The sequence below is a fragment of the Microcaecilia unicolor genome, chromosome 5 (genome assembly GCF_901765095.1).
Source record: "Microcaecilia unicolor chromosome 5, aMicUni1.1, whole genome shotgun sequence".
In the NCBI taxonomy this organism is placed as follows: domain Eukaryota; kingdom Metazoa; phylum Chordata; class Amphibia; order Gymnophiona; family Siphonopidae; genus Microcaecilia; species Microcaecilia unicolor.
Genome location: NC_044035.1, coordinates 202064461 through 202084788, shown reverse-complemented (window position 1 = coordinate 202084788; position 20328 = coordinate 202064461). Strand labels below are relative to the sequence as shown.

General features: G+C 39.5%; 1 protein-coding gene across 1 annotated transcript in view; it reads left to right on the top strand.

Moving 5' to 3' along the window:
* Window positions 1-20328, top strand: part of GNAO1 (G protein subunit alpha o1) — a 1102755-nt gene that overhangs the window by 457182 nt on the left and 625245 nt on the right. The window contains exon 3 of the mRNA XM_030203709.1: window positions 603-744. Coding sequence (XP_030059569.1) covers window positions 603-744 — 142 coding nt within the window. The remainder of the gene's footprint in view (window positions 1-602; window positions 745-20328) is intronic.

Genomic DNA, 20328 nt, shown 5'->3' with positions numbered 1-20328 from the left:
GCTCCCTGACTGGAACTCTGAGGAGGACCACCAATTTTTGGATGCCTTGGTGAGGGAGGGGGATGCTTCAGGTCATCCCTTGCTTCAGGCAGCAGCTTGCCTTGAGCCACCACTGAGTCCTGATATCTGCATGGTTTATACTGGAAGATTGGTCCCATGCTGGGGGCGGGGGGGGGGGGGGGGGGGGGGGGCACAAAAGCAAAAGTTGGCTCAATGCACCAGACTTCTATTATCAAAGTACCATGTTAAAAATGGAAAAAAGGGGACTGGTTCTGTAAGCAGCTACTCTTTCCAGAAGCAGTGATTCCTATTATAAAAAAAAACAGCGTTCATTTACAAAAGTATTCAAATATGCATAGTACAAGCAATGAATTAAGAGAGGGACACATGGATCAGTCATCTAGGACCCAAGTCTTGGTAGCAGCCTATCCATGGTCTGATTAAGGAGAAAGAGTAAAGGGGAAAAATGGGTACAATGGCTAGGATAGTACCTGGGCCTATAGCACCCTTAATCCACCTCTGTATAGTAGTCTTCTTTAATCTGACTGCTGTATAGTCTTAACACAGTCTTTATCCATTTTTGTTATTTTATTTGTGTTCAGGATTATCCATGAAGATGGCTTCTCTGGAGAAGATGTGAAGCAGTACAAGCCTGTAGTCTATAGCAACACTATTCAGTCATTGGCAGCTATAGTACGTGCCATGGATACCTTGGGCATTGAATACGGGGACAAAGAACGAAGAGTAAGTCATTTAGTAGCTCAGCAATTGATTTCATAAGGACTTTCTGGAGGAGCAAGAGATTGTGTTGTAAATCTCTTCATAAGCTAAAGAAAATTGAATATATCCTGCTATTAACTTGGAAAAATGTAGCACTCATCTGACTTTGTTAGTAATAGATTTTTGATTTTTAACCATAAGACTTCTTTTGAATATGATAACAAAGTGAACTATAGGAGGGTTCAATGGAAGTCAAAAGGGGGGAGGGTCAAAGGGTCATGAATTTCTATGGTACAAACAATATGGGTTACATTTTTTCTTCCCGATATGCAAATGAAAATGCTGCTAAAATAGCACTTAAGCGACTATCCAGCGATATTCAGTGCCAGATAGCCAGCTATCCGGCACTGAATATCGGCGCTTATGAGGAGATTCTGTATATGGCGCCTAAAAAATCGGGGCGGAAATCAGTAACAAATAAACATATTCTATAATCGGTGCCTAGATTTAGGCGTAAATTATAGAATACTAGTGGAAAAGGCCCGTTTCGAAAAGAAATGAAACGGGCGTTAGCATGTAGTTTGTTTTTCTGTTATTTTTGTCTGTTGATATTAAAAAATATAAGTGTTTTTAAAAAAGACAGCATTTTTTTTGTAAAAAGTTGTATTTGTATTGTAATTCTTAGTAACATTTTTTACATTTCATAGTAAACAATATGTTTTGTATAATGTTTGTTACAATCATGTAAAAGGTACATAAATGTTTTTTACAAATGCATGAGAACAGATATATAGTGTTGAAAACATAATATACATATGTCCATGTGTAAATATCAGTTTTGTAAGGAACATGGGAACTTTGTGAAATGTTTTTGTAATAAGTTCTTAGATTTGTAACATTTCCTTGTATACAATATTTTTTGTATAAATTTTGTTACAATCAGGAAAAAGGTGTCCTTGTTGAGGTCCGTCAATGACTTTGACAATTGCATCAGAAGAGTTCTTTACTCTTGAAAAGGCAACATAGAGTTGTCCATGTGTAAATACTGGTTCTGGAAGGAAAATCCCAACTTTGTCAAAAGTTTGTCCTTGTGACTTGTTAATGGTCATTGCAAATGCCAATTTCACAGGGAATTGTCTTCTACATAGTATAAATGGTAGGTCTGTGTTTGATGGTGCCAGGTCAATACGTGGTATGAAGACAGTACTGCCAGCACTTGATCCACTCAGTACTTGACTAATGATAAGGTTGTTTTTCAAGTCTTTGACTATTAGGCGAGTTCCATTACATAATCCTTTTTTTGTGTTTAAATTTCTGAGTAGTATAATTATTGCACCAATTTTTAAATCTAGTTTATGTGGTGGCATCCCAGTAGGAGTTTGTTGATGAAGAAATTCCACAGGATATAAGTGTTGTTGTTCTTCTGTTGAGTCATTTATGGAATCGGTACTTAAGTAAGTTATTGTGTTTCCTTGTAAGATATTGAGAACGTCGTCATTAATTTTGTCTGCATGTGTATTTTTTGGGCAAAGAATAGTCTTTTGTGCAAAGTTTTCAACTGTGTCTGCAGTAATTGAGTGTCCAAAAACAGCTTCTACTATATCTGTGTAACAAATGTGCTAATCAGGTATTTCAATCATATCTTGGAAACCATTTGGACATGGTAGATTGCCATTAGCTAAATCCATGAGCCAGTTGTTGTACTGTGGATCTGTACAGCGTACGTTGTTGTGTAATTGAAGTATGTGAAATTGTTTCCATAGTTTATTAAATTTAATACTTGATTCAATAATGTGTGTTCAATTAGCATGTGGTACGACTGGTAGAGTTTGTCTGAAATCTCCACCTAGTAGAAGAACTTTTCCCCCAAATGGTTTATCATTCTTCATGATGTCTTTAAGTAGTGTATGTACAGCAGAAAGTGCCATTGTGGGAGCCATAGTAGATTCATCCCAAATTATTATGTGTGCATCTCTAAGGATTGAAGCATTATTGGAGTTTAATCTGATAGTTGATGTTGAGTTTTCAAGTAGAGGAACTGGTAATTTAAATTGTGAATGATAAGTTCGTCCTCCAGGAAGTAAGTTTGCTGCAATTCCTGTTGATGCAACGGGAAGTGCGATTTTACCTTCTCCTCGGATGGTACTGAGGATAGTTTTATATGTATAAGTTTTGCCAGTTCCTGCTGGGCCATCTAAGAAAAAGCAGTTGTTGGATTGTTGTTTGTCATTGCATGCAGAAAGTATAGTTTTTAAAACTTCTTGTTGGTCATGGTTTAAGTTTTGTTGCATTATTTCTGCGTTATGCTTTTCTTCTGCAGCTTTGAATGCAAGGGTAGGATCTTCAATCTTCTGTGTTATTTTTGGTAAGCCGAAGTGTTGTAGGTTTTTGCCATGTGTTAGAAAAATACTTTGTATTTTAAGAAGGCATAATTGTTCACAAACAGTGCATTCTTGTGTGCATCCATGCATATGTGTAAAATCTTCTAGCATAAAAGTTTTATATTTTTCATAAATTTGTAAAGCATTACATGGTGCTGCAAAAACACAAATGTATGCAAAAACTTCACGTATTTGTTGGGGCATGCTGCATGTGACAGCGTCGTCTAATGTGTTTTCCCACACAGCTTCATCATGAATGAGTCCCATTTTTTTTGCTGCATCTTGGAATGTATTGTAGACAGTATTTTGAACAGTTTTTAAGTCTTGAAAACACTTAGCACCAGGTTGGTGTAGTAGAATTAGTCTTAGGCAATAACGTTCGGGATCTGAAGGTAAATTAACTGCATACATCCTGCCAATTGTTTTATTGTTTTCAGTTTTTCTCTGTTTCTACTGTCGTTGTTTTTTGTTGAAGGTATAGTACATAGGAATATCAATGTATAAAATGCTGTTTGCAGGAGGATGTTCAGCAAGTTTAAACCATGCTGTTAAAGTAGTGTCCTTTGTTTTAGCTGTTTCTACTGCAATGGTAATGTTTTTTGGATGGAAAACAATGCTTTGTTCATCTGGCAAGTGTACTTCTAATCTCTGGATAGTGTGTGTTTGGTGATGCATTTCAAATGCGTTAAGTCGCCATGCAGCTTCAGGAGCAGTAACATATCTTGAGTCTGTGAAGGTTTTAATTTCATCGTGTTGTGAAGTTTTGTGCTCCGTGATGACGACATTAGCACAATCATGTCCTTTATACACATATTTGAAAAGGTATTTGACACTTTTAATAGATGCACAGACTTCTACATTTATATGTGAATTGTATTTGAGTAGTAAGAAAGGGTTGTAGGGGACTACCCAACTGTTATTAATGATTTTTCCATGTGAAAGTGTACCAACACCATTATCTCTTCAACGGTATTTAGGGTATCCATCACAATTTTGAATAGTTTCATTTTGAAAGGATTTGGGGAATTCTTTTGAGCACTTCCCAGAAACCATGCATGGTAAATTTAAGGTGGTGTTATTGCAGGGGCCATGTATCATATGTTTTGCAACAATAGAATGGAGACGTGGGAATTTTTGTATGTCAGGTATTTCTGCACAAACGATTTTATCAATTAACTCTGTCGTTTTAGGCTTGTGCTCTTCTGCTAAGATGAGTAAAATATGTGCATGAGGTAATCCACGTTTTTGAAATTCTATGACATGTATTTTTGCAAGAGGGATACCAAGTATGTGTTCTTTGCATATGTCTTGTAGTAATTGTTTGAGTTTTAAATGAAAGACTCTTGCCAATAAGTCTGGTCGAAATTCTGACGTTTGTCCTTTATTTAGGTTTTCAGTAATTTCTTCCCATTTAGGGTTGCATGTCATAGTAATAAATAGATCTGGTTTTCCATGTATCCGAACTATGGCCATTGCATCTTGATAATTTTGATGCATATTTCTTGGGCTTCCTGAAAATGTTGATGGTAAAATGAATGGCTGTCCTGGAGTAAATTGTGGATCTGTATTTTCACTGGCAAGGTGGTCCATTAATCCTTTGTATTTTTCAACTCGTAAAAGTTTTTGGTTTTGTCTAATATAATTTAGTCTGTTGGCCTCAGTTTTAATATAGGCATCCACAAAGTACTGTTGGGTTAGTTTTCCAGCTGAAAGGAAAGGATTGAAATCATCTCTGATAGCAAAACGGTATCCATAGTACTGCATTTGTGTTACTCTAATTCTGTTTTTTTTTTTCTTTGTTGCGCATGTTCCTGAGACATTCAGGTTGTTCAGACAAAGGAATATTTATCCCCCAGCTCTGATCTCCATATGGGACTAGTAACGGATATACCATAGGTTCAAGGTTTGGATCTAACACACTTATTATTTCAGTTTGATTTGTTTGTTTTTCTGTGTTTCGGCAGTGTATTATCAGATCTCGATGTAAAGGAGGCTCACCTTCTGTGTTTTGAAAAATGAAAGCAACCTCATTGGCTCTGGGTGCATTGTATCGGCGTGGATCATGTTTCCGATCTTGGACAATGGCCATAGAAATTCTAGGTGGTTCTATTGTTAGTCGTTGTGCTTCTGCTATACTTTCATTCTCTACTTCATATAGCATTTTACAGGCGTCAGCAAAAGGATTTTCAGATGCCATAAAGTTGCTTAATTGTGTCATTAATTTTTCATGGATGTGTGCATTTGGTAAGATTTGTAGTCTCTGAAGAGCTGCTTCGTCTGGATCTAGAATATGTAATTGAGCAAACTGTCTTTGTTTCTCATTGTCTGGATGCAGCGATCCTGTTCTATGGTAAATAGTGCCATTGATTCTAAAGCAGTAAGGGCCATATCCAGGTGGAGGTGAAATGTTAGCTCCCATAGATGCAAAGGCTAAGGAACTATTAATGGAGCGAATATTTTCAAAGAAATTTTTAGAATATTGATGTTCCCCAGACAGAAGCTGCTGTATAAGTTCATTAGATCTAATAGGTGGAAGATATACTTTTCCCTTACTACAGCACTTTGTAAAGAAGTTGTCAGAAGGTCTTTTATTGTTGAAATGTTTAGCTTTGCAAAAAATACATATAGCGTTCATTAGACCACAACTGTAGTATGGAGTGTTGTTCTCATTTACACAGTCCATTACTGCAATTCCTTTGTTTGAAGTTGTAGAATGTGTCGTGACTGTTGGGTGTGCTAAATCTTGTGGTTTTTCTGTAGCTGTTAGTCTCTTTTTGTGTTTGTATGCTTTTCTTGTTCTATTTCTTGGTCTTCTTTTTTTTTTTTTTTTGTAAGCATGTGTGTTCTATAGCACTGTGCAGAATTGTGTGTGTTTGTTTCTGTTCATCTGTCATTTGTGCAATGTGTTGCCTTGTTGAATGAGTGTGGGTTTCTTTGTTACGTCGTTGTTGTTGTTGAGGATTTATATTTAGGGTAGTGGTATTTTCTGTTGTAGTGTTTTCCTCATGTAGACGTGGTTTTTTTTTATTTTTTAAAGCTGCACGCCTTTTTCGTTGTGCTTCTGTTTTACTTTTCGTACGGTTAGTCTGTTCCTCATCAGTTAATGTTGTAGTATTTGTTTTCATGGACCTTTTGCTTGTAGTAGCTTGTTCAGTTAGATCTGCATTTTTCTGCTGAGTGACAGTAGCACATGTTTTTGTTAAGGGTGTAGTTATTCCATCTTTAAGTTGTAGAAAATCTTGATTACTTATTGTTGTTATATTCTGTTGTCTTGACCTTTTCCTTGCAGTTGCTTGTTCACTTAGATGTGCCTTTTCCTTCTGGCTCATAGCCGCACGCCTTTTTTTTTGAGCTTCTGCTGTTTTTTGTTTAAGTTCTGTCAAGTGTTCAGTACTAAGTGCTGATAGATTTTCTAATCTTGACCTTCTCCTTGCAGTTGCTTGTTGACTTAGATGTGCCTTTTGGTCGTGGCTCATAGAGGCACGCCGTTTTCTTTGAGCTTCAGTTTTGTGTTCTTTACGTTCTTTCACTTCTTCAGCAGTTAATTTTGTTATATTTAGTATCCTGATACTTTTGCTTCTAGTGGCTTGATGTATCTTCTCATCCTCAGTTAAAGCTGCACGCCGCTTTTGTTGTGCTTCAGCTTTTTTGCGTTTACGTTCTGCTACTTGTTGAGGAGATATTTGTTTGATATGTTGTTTAGTGCGCCTTTTCCTTTTAGTATCTTCTTCATATTCTTGTAGTTGTTCATCCTCACTTAGAGGTACATGCCTTTTCTGTGGTGCGTGAGATGTTTGTTGACGTTGTGTCTGGTGTTCCTCAGTTATTATAATATTTCGTATAGTTGATTGCTTCATTTCATGGTGTTCAGTAGTTTCACATGTGTTTTTCTTCTGAGTGTGAGTAGGCAGTGTTTTTCTTATTTTTTTCTTAGTATCCTGTTCAGGAGGGGTTATTTTTTTTTGATAGCTGTGATCTGCATATTTACTACAACTGGCAGTCTGTGAGGTTTTTGGTTCTGTAGTATCCATATCCAGTGAGTGTGCTGTATGGAACTGTATATGAGAAATAATGTTGACAGTGAGATGCACAGTTTTTCTTTGAGAGATAGATGCTGTGTTTCAGAGAGTGAATGAGGAATCACTGTTTCTCTGTCAATCTGTCAGGCAGGTTATGGTTTTTCTAATATCCTGTATTATAAATCGCTGTCTGCTATCTGTCGGCTGTATGTATGGTTCAGATGACAACAAAGTGTAGATGAAAGGCTCAGTGGAATTCTGTGTTTCTGAGTATCCTGCTCGCTGTATGTCCAGTGTTCTGAAAGAAATGAAGGGGGGGGGGGGGGGGGGAATGTAAGTTAGCATGTGAGGTCAATTGTGTATTAAAGTGAAATGTTATGACAGAGTATGTATATGATTGATGGTAAGTATGTAGCAGTATGTGTGACACAGAGTCTGTATATGTGACAGACACAGTATGTGAGAGAGACAGCGAGTATCTTGAAAGACACAGAATGTGTGAGCTCCAGAGAAAGAGTGGTTGTGAGAGAGAGTGTAAGAGACAGTAGTTGTGAGAGAGAGTGTAAGATAGTAAGACAGAGTATGTGTTTGTGTGTGAGTGAGAGAAAAATATGTTGAATTTAAAGGTCACAGTTTGTGTGAATAGTTTTATTTCCCCCAATGCATGTGTGCCCATCAGTTTGTCTCCCTTTGTATTTGCTTCATGTTGTCCACCAACCTCCATACCTGTTAGTAGAGTGTAAGAGTAGTTGATGTCCGTAGTCTGCTTCACAGTGTCAGTGTAGTGAGGTGTGTTGTTGATATCCTGTTAGTTGTGACATTTGGTACCATCGTCCTAGTTCTCTCTGTACGCTGTTCTGAAACAAATGAAGCAGACAGTATTGAAATTATGTAATTAGAATAAAATGTAAAGTGGAATAGCTATGGAGCAGTAAATATGAGTGACAGAAAGTGAGATTAAATAGATAGTGAGTGTGTTTGTTTTTCAGACCTGAGGGGTGGGGGGGGGGGGGGGGGGAAGTGTGTGAGGAGGGGTGAAGTGGATTTTAGGTTGATTATGAATGTGTGTCAGAAAGAGGGTGACATGGTATATAGTTGTACTGTATTTGTTTGGTGTGGTTTGTTTTTGGAGGGATAAGGTGTGGTGAAAAGAGTTTGTGTGAGAAAGTGAGTGTTGCACAGAATTGCAGAGGGCGGCGGAGGGTTGTGAGAAACAGAGTTTGTGATAGAGAGAGAGATTGTCCATGGATCCATACCGTGCATCAGTGTTTGCGTGTGAGATTGGCAAGGGGGTGGTGGGATGATAGATCAGTGTGTGTGTGTGTGAGACAGAGTATGATAGGCTTGATGTTTGTTTAGGGCAAAGTGAATAAAAAGAGTTTGATTGTGTTCAGTGGTTTTGGCAAAAATGTTAAATGTATCTGATGGGAATTATGTATGAAAGTGTAATCTTAGCACAGAGTATGTATGTGAGTGTGAAAAAGTATGTGTGACACAATGAATATATATGTCAGAGAGACTGACTGTATGTGTCAGATAGATAAAGAATATGTGTGAGAGACAAAGAGGCATATTTTCAAAGCACTTTGGGAGGCTAAGTTCCATAGGTTTCTATGGAACTTTGGGAGGCTAACCAGCTTATAATCGAACGAGAATAACGCCCAAGTTCCGACCTAAATCGGGAGATGGGCGTTCTTCTCACAAAAACAAATAAAGCGGCATAATCGAAAGCCGAACTTTGGACGCTTTCAACTGCACTCCGTCGCGGATGCGGACAAAGTTGACGGGGGAGTGTCGGAGGCGTGGTGAAGGCGGAACTGGGGCGTGGTTATCACCCGAACAGAGATGGGCGCCCTTCGCCGATAATGGATGCGTTTGTAGCTAGAATTTAGGGCACTTTTCCTGGACCCTGTTTTTTGACGAATAAGGCCCCAAAAAGTGCCCTAAATGACCAGATGACCCCCAGAGGGAGTCGGGGATGACCTCCCCTGACTCCCCCAGTGGTCACTAACCCCCTCCCACCACAACAAATGATGTTTCACAACTTTTTACTTTCACCCTCAAATGTCATACCCTCCTCCCAAGCAGCAGTATGCAGGTCCCTGGAACAGTTGTTAGGGGGTGCAGTGGACGTCAGGCAGGTGGACCCAGGCCCATCCCCCCCCTACCTGTTACAATTGTGCTGCTTAATGCTACTAGTCGTCCAACCCCCCCAAACCCCCTGTACCCACATGTAGGTGCCCCCCTTCACCGCTTAGGGCTATAGTACTGGTGTAGACTTGTGGGCAGTGGGTTTTGAGGGGGATTTGGGGGGCTCAACACCCAAGGGAAGGGTGCTATGCACCTGGGAGCTCTTTTAACTTTTTTTTTGTTTTTGTAAAAGTGCCCCCTAGGGTGCCCGGTTGGTGTCCTGGCATGTGAGGGGGACCAGTGCACTATGAATCCTGGCCCCTCCCACGAACAAATGCCTTGCATTTATTCGTTTTTGAGCTGGGCGATTTCATTTTCCATTATCGGTGAAAAGCAAAAACGCCCAGCTCACACCTTGGCGAATAAAGCATGGGCGTCTATTTTTTTTTAAAAATACGGTTCACTCCGCCCCTTCACGGACCCGTTCTCGGAGATTAACGCCCATGGAGATAGGCGTTTCTGGTCGATTATGCCCCTCCATGTGGTTTGAAAATGAGCCCGATCGTGTGTCTGAGAATGTAAGGTGGGAAGACACAGAGTGTGTGTTTATGTGTGAGTGAGACAGAATCATTTTCAATTTGGTGATCACAATTAGTCTGATTTATTTCCCCCAATGCATCTGTGTGCATAAGTTTCTCTCTGCTTCTGTCCTGTGCACCTTTGACCATGTAGCTCCATACCTGTTAGTAGACTGTGTAACGGCAGTTGGTATCTATATTCTGGTTGAGAGTATCAGTGTAGTCAGATGTGTTACGCGTTTCCTGTGATGTTGCTTATTTGGTGAGACTGTGCTTCTTTTCTGTGTCTGTAGTTCTGAGAAAAATGGGAGGGGGTAGAATTGAAATCATCACGTACTGTCAATTTAATATTGAAGTAAAAAGTTTTGAATGAGTAAATATCAGTGGTAGAAAGTGAATGTGTGTGAAACAGATATTGAGTGTGTGAGTGAGAGAGGGTGGTGAAGAAGAATTTTAAAGTGGATTGGTGCATGAGTGTCTGTGTGTGCGTATCACAGAGAGAATGTAACAGAGTGAATGGATTTTTACAGGGAGGAGGTAGCAGAGAGCTTGGAGCGTGGTCAGTGTTGGTTTGAGCTTGTGTTACATGTTTATAGGGGTGCTATTTGGAGTTCCTTTAGTGTAGTTTGTGTTTTAGAGCGATGAGGTGAAGTGGAATGAGTGAGTGTTTTTCAAAGTGAAGAGGGTGCTTCAGCAGTGCTTTTGGGTTGAAGAGGGCAGGGAACAGAAATTGAACGTGTGATAAACAGTGTGTACATATCCATATTATACAGGATTATGTGTGTGAGAGATCAGAAAGGGGGAAGGGGAGTAGGTTTGGACTTTCTTTAGGAGAAAGGCACATGTAGGTTTCATAGAGTGTGTTGTCTCAGAATATGAAAGTTATCTTCTATTGACTATCATGTATTAAAGTGACATGTTAGAACACAGTATGTATGTGAGTGATATAAAGTTTGTGTGAGACACTGATTGAGTGTGTGTGAGATAGAGAATGAGTATATGTGCTACAGACAGTATAAGTGACAGAGATAGTGATTATGTGTGAGACAGAGACAGTGTGTGTCAGATACAGAGAGAGTGAAACCTATATGAGACAGACTATAAGATAGCGAGGATCTGTTTGTGTGTGTGTAAGAGACAGAGTAAGAATTTGAATTTGGATGGACTGGAATCCTGCATGAGTGTGTATGTGTGTGACAGAGAGAGTGTGAAAGGCTTGATGTTTGTTCATGAGGAAGTGACAGTATTTTCCCTATAAGGTAAGTAGGTGTTAAGACACCTTAGGTTTTGTAGAGAAATTGTATCCTACCTTGAAAACTGCTGCATAGACAAAGGTCTGTGGTGAGGTGGGGGGATGGGGAGGGGAGTTAGTATTTCACGTAAAGGTAATGACACAATGCTTGTGGCATGCAGGACCAAAGTCCTGGACAGACGCAGCGGCATCTGCATTATACTGTGAGTGGCATTGCATTAGGTTCTTCAAGTGTTATGGTGCTACTTGTTTTGCCTTCTGCTACTCTGGCATTGCTGCAATGGAAAAACTACAAATGAACAATTAAAGAAAGCAGTCATGTCCATAGCTGCCACAGAAAAGATAAATGAAGTGCCATACTGAACAGTCCAGGTGTTACCCACAGCCAGCAGAAGGTGATTCATAGTTTTTCAGTGAGATTCCATTTTCTTAATGAACATAGGTGATGGTACATGTTTGGCCTTGTAGTTCAGTAGCATTGCTATAGTGAAGTAACAGAAACTGACAAAATTAAAGAAAGCATTTATGTCCATACTTCCCATAAAAAACATAAAGAAATTAGCATTGTGAACAGTTGTTGCGTGACCCATAACCTGGAGAAGGTGGCTCATACTGTTACAGTGACATGCTGTTTGGTTTCTGAAGTTTGCTGCTGGCGCTTGTTTCACCTTGTGCTGCACAACCATTGCTGCAGTGGGGAAAGTAAAACTGAAGTATAGAAACCATAAATTTGTATAACTCCCATTGGAATCAAATAAATTGGTATAGTAAACAGTCCTGGTGTGACCAGCAGCCAGCAGGAAGTGGCTCATAGTGTTTGAGTCACATGGCATTTCATTGGTGAAATTAGCTGGTGGCACATGTTTGACATTCTTGAGCTGTAGCATTGCTGTACTGAAAAAAATGAAATTCAATAATTAAAGAAAGCATTCATGTGCATAGGTGTGATTGGAAACAGAAAAAAACTGCCATAGTGAAGAGTCATGGTGTGAGGTACAGCTTTGGCTTCTTGAGCTGTAGCATTGCTGTAGAGAAGAAACTAAAAAGAAACAATGAAAGAAACCATCTATGTGCATTAGTTACATAAAAATTACCAATCAACTCCCATATTGAACATGTTTAATGGTATTATAATTGCATTGTACATATAAGATAGTGTCCATTCAAATGGTGAATATGTAATATATCCCCATGGTATGGTTTTGATTTTTAAAGGTTTTTTTTTACACATATATAGCTGACAGAAAAGTTTCTTTTAATGTATGTAGTTGTGTTTAGTAACGTTATTATTGTTAACAGATGTATACTTTAGCAGACATTCATTTGTTTCAGTACTGGTAGTGGTGGTCAAAATGGCTGCCTATAACAGGGTTTAAAGTAATGGTGCAGGAAATAACAGTGAAGCAGCAAAGGTGTAGAAACAGAAATAAATGAGGGTAGAGGCGTGCAAGCAGATGAGCAAGTAAAGGTTCGTTTGTTGTTGTCAGTGGGCATTTTAGCAGTGCAATGATTAGTAGACGGTGAAACGTATAATGAAAATGGCGGGTGAAATATCGGGAATGAGTGCAGATGAGTAGAAGCAGAGGAAAGCAGTATATTTGTTTGTTAGACGCTTTATTGTGGGTACTAATGTCCCGGCAGAGGAGGAATTGCGGACACAGAAAGCAGCAAGAAGTAGAGGGTGAATTGTGGACAGAGAAAATAATGTTCCGGCATAGCAGAGGGGGAATTGCGGACACAGAAAACAGGAAGAAGTTGGTAATATATTTTTGATAAATAAATTTGCGTTACCTTTATTCCAACAAAGTAAAGGAAAGCCTTTATTCCAACGAAGTAAAGGAAAGCAATGTTGTTTTTCCAGCGTTGTTGGGCTCGTGTTACCCAGAGAAGGAGTGACCCCTTTTACGTTTAATGCTCCTCCTTTGTTGTGTAGCAGTTGGCTGTGATAGGTCCATCATCCGTCGTTGCATTCCGTTGCTTGGCAACGATGGAGGCGCACGTATAGAGTGAGCCGTTCGCGTGTTAGGTCCGCCCCTTCTTTTCTTTGAGTTCTTTCATAGGTGCATGGGAACGATGGAGGCGCACGTATTGAGTGAGCCGTAGGTCCGCCCCTTCTTTTGTTTGATAGGTGCATGACGCGTGATTGCATTCCGTTGCGTGGCAACGGCGACTGACGCCTTCGCCTCAGACGCTCCTCCCTTGTTGTATAGAGTGAGCCGTTCGCGTGTTAGGTCCGCCCCTTCTTTTCTTTGAGTTCTTTCATAGGTGCATGGGAACGATGGAGGCGCACGTATTGAGTGAGCCGTAGGTCCGCCCCTTCTTGCGTGGCAACGGCGACTGACGCCTTCGCCTCAGACGCTCCTCCCTTGTTGTATAGAGTGAGCCGTTCGCGTGTTAGGTCCGCCCCTTCTTTTCTTTGAGTTCTTTGATAGGTGCATGGGAACGATGGAGGCGCACGTATTGAGTGAGCCGTAGGTCCGCCCCTTCTTGCGTGGCAACGGCGACTGACGCCTTCGCCTCAGACGCTCCTCCCTTGTTGTATTCCTATTGGTGTGACGCTCATCCGTGTGTGTTGCAGCTGTGATGCTCGTTTCAGATCATGGCGGCACACAGATGTACTGTGGTTAAAAGTGGTTACAGAGCTTTGAACATACGAACTTTTGAAGCCTCAAAGTGTGGTTCAAAACGTTCATGGTGCTTTTTATGTCCAGTTGGGGCGTGGCGTAGGTCGCAGATGGGGCGTGGCTGAGGACGGTGGTGAGTAGTCCGAATAGCCAGGAGGACTACAGCAGTTCAGGACTTCACTGCCACAGTTGGAGGGAGCTTCAGAACGTTCAAGGTGGGATTTATTTATATAGATGCTTAGTTGCTTTCTCAGCACCTAAATCTACGTGCATCCATTTACACCAACGAAAACTTGATGTAAATCCCTGCGCACAGATTTAGGCGCATTATGCCATATTCTGTAACTCGGCGCCTAAATTTCAGAACGCTCACGTAATGCACATTTCCACACCCATAACCATGCCCCTTTTTGCCTGCATGCGTTAGAAGCTCAGTGCACATCATTACAGAATACGCTTAGCAAGTTGTGAACATAAATTCTAATCAGTGCCAATTAGTGCTCATTATTTCTTGTTAAGTGGTGATGTCAGTGCTGATTAGCTTGTTAGACCAATTAAGTTACGCAAGGTGTTATAGAATCTGCACCAATTTTGGCACCTAAATCTAAACGCACTATATAGAATCTGGGGGTTAGTGACTTAAAGATAGCCAGTTATATAGTGTGATATAACTGGCTATCCACCGATTTTTAAAGTGAGAGCAGCCAAATTTGGCGGCCATATTTGGCTGCCACAATAGTTGGAATAACTTTGGCTGGTCTCACTTAAATGGCCAGCGCTGAATATCAGTGTGGCTGGTTAAAATCGGACCAGCCAAAGTTAAACCAGATATTCAATGCCGGTCACTGGAAACTGACCGGCATTGAATATCTGGGTTTAGTGCCGACCATGGGAGACAGGCTAGCTATCTCTCACGGTCTGAATAGTGGGGCCTTTTAATATTGGGATCACAGTCTGTTTTTGTACCTGAATTGGTAGTCAAAGTCTCCAGGAGCCTTATTTTAGGAGAAGCCATTTACTGCAAATTGCATTACCAAAAGAGTGTAATGCAGTAACACTACTACAACTAGTTTTGCTTGTCAGGACAAAACACAATGAGAGGGATATAGAAAACTGAAAGAGAGTTACTTTGAAAGTGGCTCACGTGCAAAAACATATTAATATGGACTGAGGCAATAATGTGCATTTTTCAAATAGCAGATGGTGGTGCTATGGAATGTAACTTAGATAAAGTGATGCTTGACATTTGACACTACACTATTAACTCCCAAATTCTATATATGGCGCTGAAAATTGCATGCACAAATTTGGGCACATGCCCAATTTGTGCATGTAATTTAATTGAATAATAAGCCAATTAACGCTGATAATTGGGTGCTAATAATCAATTATTGGCACTAATTGGCATCAGTTAACATTTATGCACACAACTTTAGGTGCCGGGATCCATACATAAATTTTACTCATGTCTCCAAAAAGGGGGTGCAGTCATGAGAGGGTCATGGGTGGATTGAGGGCATTCCTGCAGTTTATATGCACTGTTATAGAATAAAGGGGATCCGTGCCTAATTTAGGCACAAGGATTTAAACTAGGGTTTAGTTAATTTAAATTCTCATGCCTAAGGTTAAGTGTAGATCCCAGCACTAAGTGCTGTTCTACAAATAGCACCTAACTTTTAACATCGTTTATAGAATAGCGCTTAGTGCATTGTAGAATTGGGTCCTAAATGTCTTGCTCTGGAAATAAATCTTTATTGAATATTAACTCATCTCTTTAAAGCTCTACTGAGAAATTTATTTAAAAAATACTAGTCAGGTACCAGCTAGAAGGCATGATATTCTTTAAATCATCTGAAGCTATGGCTTGAAAACCAAAAACTGTGTTATAAAGTTGAATTGCAAGATGAGGCAGGCATTGAATTGCCAAAACACTGTTCCGAGACTGATGGAGTTTGTGCTATTTTACAGTTTTGTTGGACAATAAAATTTGTATATACACTTTGTGACTTTTGCCTCGGGCTTCTTTGTGAAAATCTATTGGTTCTGCCCTACTTCATTTTGCTTTCTGAACTTAATGCCAGCAAGCTCTCTTGGCTCTGTTAGCATCTGCATGTCCTGATGCATGTTAATTTTACGGTATACACATCATGAAACTGTAAGAACAAATATGTTTTGGAAGTTTTGGGCCAAATTCTCCAATGCCTATCTTATAACAATACAAAATATAAAATTCATCTTAACAACAAGCCATCAATATGTGGATGAAAGAAATGAGTTTTATAGACTTAAAATTCAAACTGCTTTGCATAGACCAAAGGAATTATTTAGTACTGTGAGACAGTTGGTGCATGGTCATTAAGAATGGACTGTTGGGGGGGGGGGCTGCTCCTGCAGACTTTGCAGCTTATCTATTGCAGAGGGTAGATAATTTAGAAAAATCATTGGTAGCCACTAGGAATGTAGGTATGTTTGATGTCGAGACAGTTAGTGATGTTTGGATTTGTTGGAATGTAATTGTATTTTACATGCATTGCCTGTCACCTATTATTTCTCTGTGATTACTCTGTGACCTCTGATGTGAATTACTTAGAGAGGTCACACAGCTATGTAACTTCCTGTGGGGGTTAGATGCAGCAGATGCAGCACATGGAGCACATGGAGCTCATGATCTCTCCTAACCTGAGAGGATCTATGGTGGTGTGAGCATCCATTACCATCTAAGCACATGGAAGGAGCTGATAATACAAATGTATAGTAATATGTATATATAAGCCTGTCTGATTATAATCTAACTACAAACTGTGAGTAAACAGATGTTTTGTTACTTCAACTTTAAAGTGACTCAGCAGTGAATTATTCAGGGGTGAATGAGAGAGAGATGAAGAAAGAAATTAACATTTCTAAAGCTGAAGCTGTGTGTACTAAAATCTGCTAGTTATTTACTACAAATAATCCAACAAAAGGGTTATGGGCCCAGGGCTCAGGAATTGAAAAAGAAGAGAAATATTACCAGGCAGAAAAAAAAGGCCACATTTTTCTCTTAAGTTTTAAAGGAAAGAATCAGTCTGTCTCTCTCTCCCCCCACACAGCAGACAGAAGGCTAAGAAAATGGCTGAGGGAAGAAATTCACTATTTTTCTATTCTCTCAAGGTGCCTAAATTAACTGAGTTTAATTATCGGCAGTGGGAACTAAGATTCATATGTCTCCTTCGAGCAAAAGGATTAAATATATGCTTAGACCAAGACAGAACAGCTGAAAATATGGCTGAATGGGACAATGCAAACTATTATGTGAAGTGCATGCTTTTGGAAGCTCTCTCAGAGAAACAAGCCATATTAGTGGAGGGAAAAGATACACCAAAGGACATTTTATATAAACTGAGAACTATGTATGCAACTACATATGCAAAGCAGCAACCAATTTGGCTGGCAGAGTTGAATGAAACCAAATTAAGGGATAAAAGTAAATGTAATGATCACATTATGCATCTTATGTCTTCATTTCAAAAGCTAGAACTTTCTGGAATTCCCATGTGTGATGCATTGAAAAGAGCATTTCTTTTTACCTCACTATCAAAGAAGTTTGATGTTTTTAGGTCTGTAAATGAGGCCATTGAAGGGCAATCTTTTGAGCAGGCAACATCAAAACTAAGGCAGGAATGCATAATAAATGATTCTGAGGAGATGTGTTCTCAAAGTCAGTCAGAGAGAAATGAAACAAATTTCTTGGCAAAGAACAGAGGAAGGCGGAGCTATGGGAAAACTCCACCCAAGGGCAAGCTGATTTGCTACTCATGTGGAAAGGAGGGACATGTATCTAAATGGTGTAAGGAAACACAAAACACTCCCTCTAGCTCACCAAAGCCAATGGAACTAAAGAATTTTCAAACCAGGAAATGTATGAAGGACAAAGATAAACACAAGGGCTTTCTAATGGCAGAAAAATCTTTGACTATGGTAAATAATAATTCAAATGAAAGTACTTGGATTTTGGATTCAGGGAGCACATGCCATTTAACCAATTCTAAGGATTTCTTTCAGGAAATGTGTCCAGAGGAAGGTATTCTTAAAACTGCAAACGCAGGGACTGCTAAGATCCAAGCAAAAGGTATTGGATTCTTAAAATGCAAAGTGTCTAATGAAGTTAAAGAAATTCCTGTAAGTGATGTCTTGTATATTCCCCAAGCAGTTTGCAATATGCTTAGTGTATCTACATTAGATAAGAAGGGATTTGTGATTCATTTTGAAAACAGTAAGTGCACAATCTCTAAAAATGATGAAGTGTATGCTGAAGCTTTTATGCATAATGATGTTTATAAGCTGAACATTTCAGGTGAAGCCTCACATATGGCGCAAGTAAGGAAGAATGATGGTAAATGTAGTCTGGAAATCTGGCATCGCCGCCTGGGACATCGTGATTGTAAGGTGATCCAGGATCTTTACAGTAAGCAACTGGCCACCGGCATTCAGATAAGTGCAGATGCTGGTAAAATGGAGAAATGCATAGACTGTGTTACTCAAAAAGGTGTGAGACCCTCATTTCCTGCATACACAGGAAATAGGAGTAATAAAGTGCTGGACTTAATACACAGTGACTTATGTGGACCGTTTAATATCCCATCATTGGGAAATAACAGATTTGTGCTAATATTCTTGGATGATTTCTCTAGATATTGTGTGGCCTATTTGCTGAAAGAGAAAAGTCAAGTCACAGACATGCTGAAGAAATACGTAGCCATGGTGAGCAATAAATTTGAAAGAAAACCAAAGGTTCTTCAGACCGACAATGGTGGTGAGTTCACTTCACAAAGCATGCGCACATTTCTAGAACAAGAAGGCATTCAACATATCACAACAGTAGCTTATACACCAGAGCAAAATTCTGTTGCAGAGAGAAAATTTAGGTCACTTGTGGAAATGACCAGATGTATGCTGTCAGATAGCAATCTCCCTAAAAGACTATGGGGGGAAACCATTCTCACAGCAGTGTACCTACAAAACAGAATGCCAACTAAAGGCGCTGAGCGCACACCACATGAGACATGGCATGGTAGGAAGCCAAATCTGTCACACATAAGAACATTTGGAAGTACAGCATATGCTCATGTACCAAAGCAAAGAAGGCATAAGCTGGATTCCACAACAGAAAGGGGCATTTTAGTTGGCTATGCTCCAGGACACAAAGGATATAGAATTTTGAATCTGAAAACTGGCATTGTTGGCATAAGACATGTTACATATTTTGATGAAAACAAAAGGGTTGATAAAGGCTGGATTATCCCAGATGAGCCTTATCATCCAGAATATGAAACTAGAACCATAATAGACATGCCAGTGTATATAAATGCCATACCAAGGCAGATGTCTGAAAGCAACTCATCTGTATCTAACGAGGAACAGGCAGAGGAAGCAGACACAGAAAGGATCATTGAAGAAGACAGTACAGTTGGAGAAGGGGAATCAATTGGAGAAGAACTCTCAGATATAGAGGATGCAGAAAGGTCAGACCAACCTGTTGTCAGACGCTCATCCAGGGAAAACAAAGGTGTTCCACCCCAAGACTGTCTTACCTAACAAAGTCAGCAGAAGCTCAAGAGCCCTTAACATGGGATGAGATTGAGAAAATGCCAGCAGAAGAAGCTGCTGAATGGCATAAAGCTGCACAAGAAGAAATTGATACATTGGATAAAAATTATACTTGGATTCTTACAAAATTACCTCCTGGCAAGAAAGCTATAGGATGCAAATGGGTATTCAAGTTAAAAAGGAATGCACAAGGAAAAGTGGAAAGGTATAAAGCCAGATTAGTCGCAAAGGGATATCTTCAAAATATGGAGAAGATTTTGATGAAGTGTTTGCACCTGTAGTGAAACACACGACAATAAGAACACTTCTGAGCATTGCAGTCTCAAAAGGCATGCAAGTCAACCACATTGATGTGAAAACAGCATTTCTTCACGGAGATATAACTGAAGACTTGTACATGGAACAGCCAACAGGTTTCATAAATACAAAACAAAGACAGCTAGTGTGTAAATTAAACAAAGGTCTTTATGGATTAAAGCAAAGTGCAGAATGTTGGAATGAAAAATTGCATGAAATATTGACAAATTTAGGATTTAAGCAAGGTGAAGCAGATAAATGTTTGTACACTAGGTGCACAAATGGACAATATGCATACATTTTAGCTTTTGTTGATGATCTGCTCATTGCAAGCAAAAGTGAGCAAGAGTACAAGGACATTGTAAAATGTTTAAACCTCAATGTTGAGATAAAAGAACTTGGTAATGTGTCATACTATCTTGGTATAGAAATTGAGAAACAAAATGATGGTTCTTATCTTCTAAGCCAGAAGCAGAAAATAAATGAGCTTATTGAAAGTTTAGGTATGCAAGATGCCCAAGTTGTAAGCACTCCCATGATCACTGATTTTCTGAAGGATGAAACAGTAAGAGAACCTTTACCAGATAACATCCAATATAGATCAGCCATAGGTAAGCTTTTATATCTAGCTACCACATACAGGGCTGATATAGCAAATGCAGTAGGAATTTTGAGCAGAAGGGTCAGCTCACCTACCAAATCAGATTGGACTGCAGTTAAAAGGATGGTAAGGTATTTAAA